The sequence below is a fragment of the Suncus etruscus genome, chromosome X (assembly GCF_024139225.1).
Source record: "Suncus etruscus isolate mSunEtr1 chromosome X, mSunEtr1.pri.cur, whole genome shotgun sequence".
NCBI classification, from domain to species: Eukaryota; Metazoa; Chordata; class Mammalia; order Eulipotyphla; family Soricidae; genus Suncus; species Suncus etruscus.
In genome coordinates this window covers 8,923,904-8,933,892 of record NC_064868.1, presented here as the reverse complement: position 1 = coordinate 8,933,892, position 9,989 = coordinate 8,923,904, and the positions used below count along the sequence as shown (strand labels likewise).

Genomic DNA, 9,989 nt, shown 5'->3' with positions numbered 1-9,989 from the left:
AAGATTAACAAAAAAAAATTGGCAAGGGAGGCTTGAAGATGCCACTTAATGATTCTGGTTCAAAGTAATTTCTCTTGCAGGAGATTGGAAGTTCTCTAAAATTTGCTTGTAACCATGTGAGCATACTTTGTCTCCACTTTAGTTCTTGTTTCTAAGCTCTAAGAAACAGCACTGGAGCCTGTGTTGCTTTTAGAATCTCTGAAGCAGTCTTATTTCCCCCAGACAGTGTTAATCGCTCTGGGATTCTGGATAACACTTAATTCTTATCTCTATTATAGCTTGCTGGTATTGCACTATCATTATTTGTTTACATGTCTATCTACCCTAGTAGACTCCACCCTTCGAGAGCCATGGTTATATCTTTGTCCTCATTTCTATATCTGGCAGCTAACAGAGACCTGAGCACCCAATAAATGTTTGCACTCAGTAAATAAAGCTTCCGGTAAATGTTTGTTGCGTAACCAAAAGGAAGGAATAAGCAAATGAAACTCCCTTGTTTGTTATCACCATCTGCTTTAACTCTGTCGGTTATTTTGATGTATTTGCAGTTCTGACTAGATCCCGATTTGGCATGTTTAAAATTATATTCAGTTGTAAAATGTGACGCTAGGCATTTTGAAGATAACAAAGAAGTCAGAATTTCTTCCATTGGAAACATGATGACTAATTGCCAGTTCTTTGCAGGAGAATACAAAAGACCGGTTGGAGCATCTTTGGAGTTAGTCCTTGGCATTTTGGGAAAAACTACTTCATAGCATTATTCTTTTTCTGACCATGTTTCTCTTTCAGTAAAGTTCAGGAAGAAACTTATGTTCCCATTAGACCAATTGAGAACGTCATTTTTCTTTATTTTGAATTGTTCTTTCATAACTTCTTATTGGTTGGGATTGATTAGGATTTTAGAGAAATAACACAAACTAAAACAAAGAAATCCTTTTATTGTGGTATATAATCTCCTCCCACCTAAAATTACACACAGGGGAAGTGCCATCATGCATGTACATAAGCTCATCTGTGTGACATCTTCATATATTGTTTCATTAACAACTAATTTTCCCTCTGTTGTCTTCTGTGACATAAGTGCACATCAAATTGAACAGATTTCTCTGACTTGGACTTGTAAAAACTTGGACTTTTGAGTAACACAAACTAAGCTATGAAGACTAAGAATAACGTGACACTTATGTAGAGAACCACAGGTCCTGAAGAATATATGCTTTCTCTGACCAGATGGTGCATGACCATGGCCTTCCTCCCATGGAACCAGCAAAGGTCTGAGGAAAGGAGGAGTTAGTGAGTGAATCTGAGTTGAGAAACTAATGTATAGCTTTGAGAACTTCTGCAGGGCATGAAGGTGGTTGCCTCCTCTTATGGAAAGAGGAAGCAAGTAACATGTTCTGTGGTCCTTCTGATAGTTATACATCCTTTTTCCTAGATGTTCTCAAACGCTCTCTTTGTAGCCTGTATTTGATTCATGTGTTGTTTTCCTGTGCAATGATTTTATCTGTGGGGATAGTTTGAGGAAAAGATAACTGTGAGCAGGGCAGAGCAATAGCATAGTGGGTAGGGATTTTGCCTTTCATGCAGCCGACCTGGTTAGTCCCTGGCACCACATATGGTCCAGTAAGTGCTACCAGGAATAACCTCTGAATGCAGAACCAGGAATAAGTCATTAACACCTCTGGGTGTACTCCCCAAACAAACAAAAAAAGATAAGCATGAGTTCCAAAAAGTGTTGTTCGAATGTGAACCATCAGAATGTCCAAAAAATGTCCCGAGAATGGCAAATTCTGGGGCTGGAGTGATACCACAGTGGTAAGGCATTTGCACACAGCTGACCCAGGACTAACCTGGGTTCGATCTCATATGGTCCCTAGAGCCAGGAGCAATTTCTGAGCACATAGCCAGGAATAACCCCTGAGCGTCACTGGATGTGCCCCCCTCCCCCCAAAAATGGCAAGTTTTCCTTTCACCTAAGGCAACCCACTTTCTGACTAACTCTACCTCCTTTGGCAAATAAATTTTAATTCTATTACTAGGTAATTTTTTTATCATTGCATTTTATGGACAAGAAATACTCATTTACTTTCAAATGGTTGCTTTGGATTTATGTAAACTCAGTGTGTTTTTCCTCTTTAAGAAATGTTTTGGATAGAATGAGCTGGGATGGCATACTCCTTATCCTTAGTAAGATTAATGAAAAGGTATTTTTATTTAACATTGTAGTGACAAAGCTTTTAGGAATGAATTAGAAGAGAGTGATTAAATGAGGAAGAGGTGCAAATGGATGGATTGAGGGAGGCTTTGGTCAATACAATTACATGGTTCTGTCAACAAATCCCAGGTACCTCCTGGAATTTCTTAGACCAAAGACATATTTCTCAAATATAAGCAATGATGGTGCAGTACTTGGAATATTTGAAACAGAAGAGATGCTTTGGGTGGGGACTGTTTCAGGCATCTCTATTTTGTTGCTTATGGGGAAACTTGACAAAAGTTCTGTGCAGGGGCCGGAGAGGTGACGCTAGAGGTAAGGTGTCTGCCTTGCAAGCGCTAGCCAAGGAAGGACCGTGGTTCGATCCCCCGGTGTCCCATATGGTCCCCCCAAGCCAGGGGCAATTTCTGAGCACTTAGCCAGGAGTAACCCCTGTGCATCAAATGGGGGTGGCCCCAAAAACAAAAAAAAAACTTAAAAAAAAAGTTCTGTGCAAGTGTGAGTGTAGTCAGTTGAGAAGGTGCCTCTCTGTACCAATCTTTGCCTTCCAATAAATGCCTTCTTACTAGGCTGCAGTGGACCAGAACATAACCATGGGGTGTGGTGGCTAGGACAGGATATTTCAGTCATTTTACAATCACATAAGCTTTACACCGACAAACGTTAGGACGTTAGAGATTATGAAGGTGTGTGCTGGCCTTTGAGCCACACGAATCATTGCTAGAGATTGAGTAATGTGATCATTAGAAAATTCTGCTTTTTCTTTCCATATTGGCCAGAAACTCATGGAAAGAAATATGTGCATATGGGTGGGGGCTATGTGAGCAGAAGAGATCAATGTGCACCATAAGTGAGTCTAACAATCTGGCTTTGGATATCAAGCCTGATCTCATCAGAGTTTATTGTGTGTGTGTGAGAGAGGGGAGAGTGAAGTGTAGTGAAGTGGTACAATGGGGGACTGAAGCAAGAAAGGCACTGCTCTCAGATGTGTTGAAAGCTCATCGGCATGAAGAATAGCCATGCATCCCTTCATGATTACGTGCGGTTCTGACACATTCTATTGATTTCAGTATTTCAGTTCTATAAAGTTGGAGCCAAACCCCCAAAAATGCATGTGGGAGGGGTAAGCCACACAGGAGGGTTTGGAAGTGGGCAGAGGTTCAAGGACGACAGGAAGTTGGACCTAACCTACTTGCATCACTCTTCTAAAAGGTGCTTCAGTCACACCTTATAGTGGCCTGAGGAAACATCAGCCAACAATAGCAAATGCAAGTATTTTTGGTGTAACTTGGAAGAAAGCTGTTCTTCCAAGTGACCAAAAGTTAAAAAGAAAATAATGAAAGTGACCTTGGAGAGCTCATCATCATCACAAACTTCAAAGGGAGGTGGATGGAAAGGGGGTGAGAATAAAAACACTCTACAGTCCATACATCCATGTTCTTGAGCTTAACTGATGACACGCTGGGCAAGAGATGACAAGACCTTTTCTTTATGCAGAGTTGAACTGTGTTTTGGTTCATTTTGGAAATCAACGCATGCCTTGAGTCAGTGCTGGCCACTTTGGCCCAGATCCCAAGATGGCTCATCCCCTACCCCATTTAATCACCTCTTTCTGGTGGATTTTTGGGGCCTGAAAGCCAGGAAGGAAATAATCACTAACTAATCAAGTGACTTGAGGAATAAGATGCCAACAGCACTCATTGGTTGCTCATGTCAGTGTTCAGCTGGGTTTAGCCATTGGTGTCGTTGAACCTTCCTAATAGGGCAGTGCTGTGTGTGGGGAAATGAGAGGCAGGGCCGACTTGTCCTAAGTCTTGCATCTAGACTCTGTTAATACCCCTCATTATTCTTCTGGCCTCAATATGTTTAGGGAGGACTGTGTGGCTTGGCTGTGGAGCAGAAGTCGTGTTCTGAATTTTGAACATATTAAACTCAAGCTAAATCTGAAAACACCCAACTCAAAGGTTTTTTAGATTTCAGACGTAAATGACTCTTAAATGACCATTTTCCAAAAATATTCCTTCCCTGGGGCAGGAGACAGAGAGAAAGAGGCACTTACTTGCCTTGCACTGGCTGACCTGGGTTCGATTCCTGATTTCTCATATGGTCCCTTGTGCACCACCAGGAGTGTTTTCTGAGCTCAGCACCAGAAGTAACCCCTGAATACCACCGGGTGTGGCCACCAAACCAAAATATTATCCCCCTACCATTTTTTTATTTGGAAATAAAACCAACTTTAAAATTGCAAAGATTCTCCAAGGCATCTAGAGATGTCCTTTGCCTGAACTTCTTGCTTATGTTCTTTTCTTTCACTTTTTTTTTTACATATGCATGATCATTACCATTCTTCTTGGGGTGTTAAGAGCTACATCTATGAACTTTGCAAACTTGGTGAGTGACACTTTAACTCTATATCCCTCCTCTCCATTTGAATCTTTTGCACAGAAAGGCATTATTTTGCCAAAATAAAAGTTCTTGTTATATTTGTAGACAGAATGAGAGAGGAATTTGCTGAGGCCTTTGTGATCAAGGTGTGGGCCAGTCTAAAGTGCTGCTTTTGGACGCAGCACAGGCTCAACCTAAACGCGAGGGGGGAGAGCAGCAGGGAAACACCACAGCAGTCTGTTGGACTTTATTGTTGCCATAGAACATATTTTTTCCATGTTCTCTTTAGACACATGAAATGAAGGCTGCATTCCCAAGATCTGGCTTGTGGCTTTAAAATAAAAAAATATTTTACAGTATTCTTTTTGGAGGGAAGAAAGCATGTATTTTATTAACATTTCCCAAACTCTATTATTTTATTTTTTTAGAGTTTGGGATTGACAGAATCGAGCCAGCAATGGAAAGACATACTTTGGAAAAAAAGAAGTTCTACCTCTCAGTTAATTGGAGGGAGGGATTTTCTTTTTTCCCTGTGAATCTTTCAGATGGAAAATTCGTGGATCTGATCAGTACCGCAGAGAGACAGGGCTGGACCAGGCACTCTTCATCTGTCGATGACTTTTGCAAGCAATTTTCTGGGGGAATTTGTTCATGGGTGGGTTTGGTTTCCTGTATCTAGAGACCGTGGTCAGGGCAGGGGGCCAGGGCGATGCCTGGGAAGGGGTCCCTGGCCTCCTTGAGATGCGCATGTCAGTGGCAGGTCCCCCCCTCTGCAGCTGCTCCCATCTCACCAGTCCAGGGCACTGGAACGAAGAGTAGCCTAATTCTCACCGTGAAGAACCCAAAGGACTTGCTTTGAGTTGAAATTCGGGGAAGCGACTTGCTCCAACACGCCATCATCTCCTGTTCCCCCAATCCTCCACCCTCAGGCCTCCGAGCTCCCCATCCACACCCCCAACGTCAACTTGAGACCTCCCCGCCCCCCCCACCACTCTGACCGTCTCAACCCCAGCGCGCTGGGTGGCGAGGCGTTGTCGTCGGTCTGAGCGCGCGGCGAGGCCACCAGTGACTCCCAGCGGCCGCACAGGGCGCTGCGCCCCCCTCGGCCCGGCCTCCCTCCGCCCCGCGTCAGCCCCGCCACCCCCACGCCGCCTCCCGAGCCTGGGCTGGAAGCCGATTCCTGTCTCCGGGTTTTCAGAGCGCCTTCCCGAAACCTCCTCGCCGCCCAAAGAGGCTGAGCGAGATCCCGGGCGCAATCGCTCCCGGGGGCGGCCGAGGGGCGCGCGGGGAGAGGCCTGCGCCGGGGCACTTTCAAACTGAGACGCGCGCACACACACCCACCCAGACACACACGCACACACACACGCACACGCACACACACGCATACACACATTTATTTAGGCGGTGGCAGCGGTAGCGGCCAGGGCGGCGGCGAATGATGGAGCTGAGCCAGCCGACCCAGGTTGGCAGCGAGTGAGGAGAGCCTGGGCTCAACCTCGGGATCTCAGTGCCCCGAGCTTGTCATCGTCCCCGGGGACCCCGGGCCGGACTGATCTGCTAACAGGAGGGCGGGGAAAGGCGGCGGCCAGGTGGGCAGTGGCGCCCCCGCGTCTCCCCACCGCCTGATCGCGCCTCGCCTGACTCTTGCCCGCTCGCCGCCCAGGTGGGCACGCCCAGCTGCCTGCTGGTTGAGGGGCGCTTGGAGGAGACCTGAAAGTCGCGGCCCGGTGGCGCGGGATGCCTTTCGCCAAACGGATCGTGGAGCCGCAGTGGCTCTGCCGGCAGAAGCGCCCGGCCCCCGGCCCCGAGGAGGACGCGCCCGGAGGAGACAGCGCTGAGCCGCCGCCGCCGCCCCTGCAGCCGCCGGGCCGACGGGACGAGGCCGTGGCGCCGGGACCAGAGGAGCCTCTCTGCGCGCCCCCTACGCCGCCGCCGCCCGCGCCCGCCGACTCGCCACCGCCCGAAGACGCGCCCGCCGAGGGCGACGAGAGCGCGGCGGGGCTCCCGGAGGCCGGCGAGGCGACCCCGGCGGCGGCGGCGGCCGTGCTGCTCATGCTGGACCTGTGCGCGGTCAGCAACGCCGCGCTGGCCCGCGTGCTCCGGCAGCTCTCGGACGTGGCCCGGCACGCGTGCAGCCTGTTCCAGGAGCTCGAGAGCGACATCCAGCTCACCCACCGTCGCGTCTGGGCGCTGCAGGGCAAGCTGGGCGGCGTGCAGCGCGTCCTGGGCACGCTGGACCCCAAGCAGGAGACAGTGCGTGAGTACCCGTGCCCCTCCTGCGCGGCCATCCCCGCGCCGCGCCGCTCCGCGACCCATGCAGCTTGCACCTTACCCTTGCCCTCACCCTGCCTCCACTCCCCGGGGACTCACCCACTCGATCCTGGGGGGTGGGTGTGCTTGGAGTTCAGGCTGGACCTCCACACCGGGGAGGGGGCAAAAAGTTAAAAGGGGTGACCTCGAAACTCGCAGACAGTTGCGGGCTGGGAGGGAGCAATCAGAGGGACGCTTGAGACCAATATGGGGGGGTGGTCTGTCCTTAAGTCTTCTCTGCCCCAGCCCTCCCCGAGTGGGTGGAGGGAGTGTCGGTGCAACTTTAGGGACTTCCAGTAAGCCAGCGCCTAGTCCTGGAGACCCCGCATCCGTATCCCCAATGCTTTTTGGGGGAGATCGGGGAGCTCCAGGAGTAGTGATGGAATACCCTTCGACGGCACTTGAGTCATTCTTACTCTGAACTTGTGCCTTTTGTATTTTTGGGGTGCCGCGCGGTGTGGCCCGCACGCCTCTCAGAGTTAACTCCGAAGTGTTCTTGCCTGAGTGCGGTGTGTGGAGGGAGGACTGTCCAGGGGCCCTGGGGAGGTCCAATAGCCATTGCGCATCCTTTCTGTCCGAGCAGCACAGATTTCCCACTGGATCCTGAAGTTCCCCCCCATTACTCCCATATCTCCAAGGCGCCCTCCCCTTCCACTCCCATTTCCCCATGTCGCCCAAATTGATCAGGGACCCAGGGGCATCTTTACTACCCGTCAAGTTCACTCTGGAGACGCCCTAAGAGCTCTCAGTAAATGCCACTGGGTTAGGCGCCTTCCGAGAGGCGTTCCGGAGGGTCCCTTGCCAACAAGAGGTTATGGGGTCCTCTAGGAACTGGCCGGGACGGTGGGCGGGGCACGAGGCCGGCGAGAGTGTCCTTTGGCGCCTGGTCCGGCAGAGTCGCTCCGGCGAAGGTGATGTCAGCGGCTTTGACTTACATAAGAAGCTTCCTGGGTTGCTGCAGCAGCTGCGCGGGTGCAAGGTGGCCGTGGAGCGCATGGGGCGGGGGTGCTGTGGTGGCACCTTCCCCGGGGATTTCCGGGCATCTCTACCGCCGCCCAGCATGGCCCCTTCGCCCACCTTCCCCAGCCGCGTGCTTTCTTCTCCCAGCCCGCTCGAAACCCCCTTTGAACTCCGTCCCGGGAACTCGCTGCTTTTCTGCAATAACAATAATAATAAGCGTAATGAATAAATGATGTGCGCGATCGTTTTTCGCAGCTATAAAAGACCCAGAGTTGGGTTAATGACTGGTTGCTTAAAAGGGCAATTCGGGGGTGGCGGGGCGGGATGAGTTCTGGAAAGAATTAGGACTGCCATAGGCCAAGTCGTATTTTACTTCTGGGACTTGAAATGAGCGCTTTAATCCTGCCTCCTTCCCCCCCCCCCCAACCCCAAACCACACTGCTGGGACAGCCCTTCACTTTCAGCAGCGCTCATATCGGGAGGAAAGTGCGGTTGGAGTGAGTGGGGATTCGACTTCAAAAGAACTGGAGGGAAGTTTTGCAGACTAGTGAGCAGTACATGCATTTCCCGTGTGAGTTGGGGTGTGTGTGTGTGTGTGTGTGTGTGTGTGTGAGAGAGAGAGAGAGAGAGAGAGAGAGAGAGAGAGAGAGAGAGAGAGAGAGAGAGAGAGAGAGAGAGAGAGAGAGAGAGAGAGAGAGAGAGAAACTCAGTAGCTCAGTACTGGAATAGAATGAGTCCCCTTGTCCCCTGTTTATAGGGACACTGGCAGTCGTGTCCTTGGAATTTAGCAGAGTCCTTTCAAGTCCTTCTATCATGAGTCCAGACAGCAAGGTAATAGAGTTCTTGTGTGTAAACACAATTGGGGAATAACTTCTTTGTGTGTTTATACTGGAGTTAGTATATAAAGCGGGGGGGGGGGGGCTCTGTAACAACCAGGATGGGCTCAATATAACTTATATTTTAAAGCACGCTTTCATACCACACTCTTTGTCCAGATGTTGGTCTCCTTGGTGCACCTACATTTAGGGTGGCCTTGTTGTGATCAAGGCCATTCTCTTGGAGAGGAAAGGCACAACAGCAGGGCTTTCCTTTAGTTTCCCAGGATTGAAGACACAGAGACAGGGAATTTTGTGCCAATAGGTTATTGGAGAGGGGCTCCCAGGAAGTACAGGGAGTTGCTGCCATACATACACACTGTACACACACACACACACACACACACACACACACACACACACACACACACACACAAGCATGCACCTTCATGAGCAGTGTGAGCTGCTGGCTGCTGACTGCTGTGAGGGTCAACTTAGCACACAACCCTGAAGCATTCTGCTGAGGAACGAGGAAGCTGCACTTTATCTCCACCAACCTGGACCTCTCATCTGAAAGCATGCTCTCCCTGGTGACCAGGTGCCCGAGGTGTGGGGCTCAGCCTGCTCCCAGGGCTAGGAGGAGGGATGCAAACAGCAGAAATGTCTGCAGGGCTCCTATAGGGAAGCTTGAGCTCCGCTGGTGGGATACAAGTGGCAACTGCTAACATGACACATTTCCCACTGCTCAAGGTCTAGTGACTTTCAAAGGCAGCTTGAAAGCCGTCCACTTTCCATTTGCCCCCTCTCCTTGAGTGCCTGGGTGCCTCCACCCCCTCTTTTAACCCTCCTATCCTTTCCCCCATGACATCTGCATGTGGCTTCACCTGGCGCAGCTACTTCCTGTTGCCCCTGGAATAAGGCTAGGATTCCGTAATGGTGGCCTTTTCAAGAATGCTTTGATCTGATAAACATTTTAGCAAAGTCTTGCTGGAAACAGAGCTGGAGACTAGTAGACCAGATAGTGTGACCAGAACTGGTGATTAAGACTGGGACAGGGCCAAGAAAGAGATAGCACAGCGGATAGGGTACTTGTATTGTGCACAGCTGACTGGGTTTCAATCCTTAGCGCTGCAATATGGGCCCTAAGATGAGCATTGCCAAGTGTGATAATTTACGACAGGGTCAGGGGTACACCCTGAGCGTAGCTGGGAAGGAAAGAAAGAAAAGGAGAGAAAAGGAGCAAGAAAAGAAAGAAGGAAAGAAAGAAGGAAAGAAAGAAGGAAAGAAAGAAAGGAAGGAAGGAA

At 49.8% G+C, this 9,989-nt stretch overlaps 1 protein-coding gene across 2 annotated transcripts in view; it reads left to right on the top strand.

Moving 5' to 3' along the window:
- Window positions 1-6,337: 6,337 nt before the first annotated feature.
- The window catches only part of NHS (NHS actin remodeling regulator), a 341,204-nt gene continuing 337,552 nt past the window's right edge, over window positions 6,338-9,989 (top strand). For both annotated transcript variants that reach the window (XM_049766779.1, XM_049766777.1), the window contains exon 1: window positions 6,338-6,857. In XM_049766779.1, coding sequence (XP_049622736.1) covers window positions 6,338-6,857 — 520 coding nt within the window. The remainder of the gene's footprint in view (window positions 6,858-9,989) is intronic.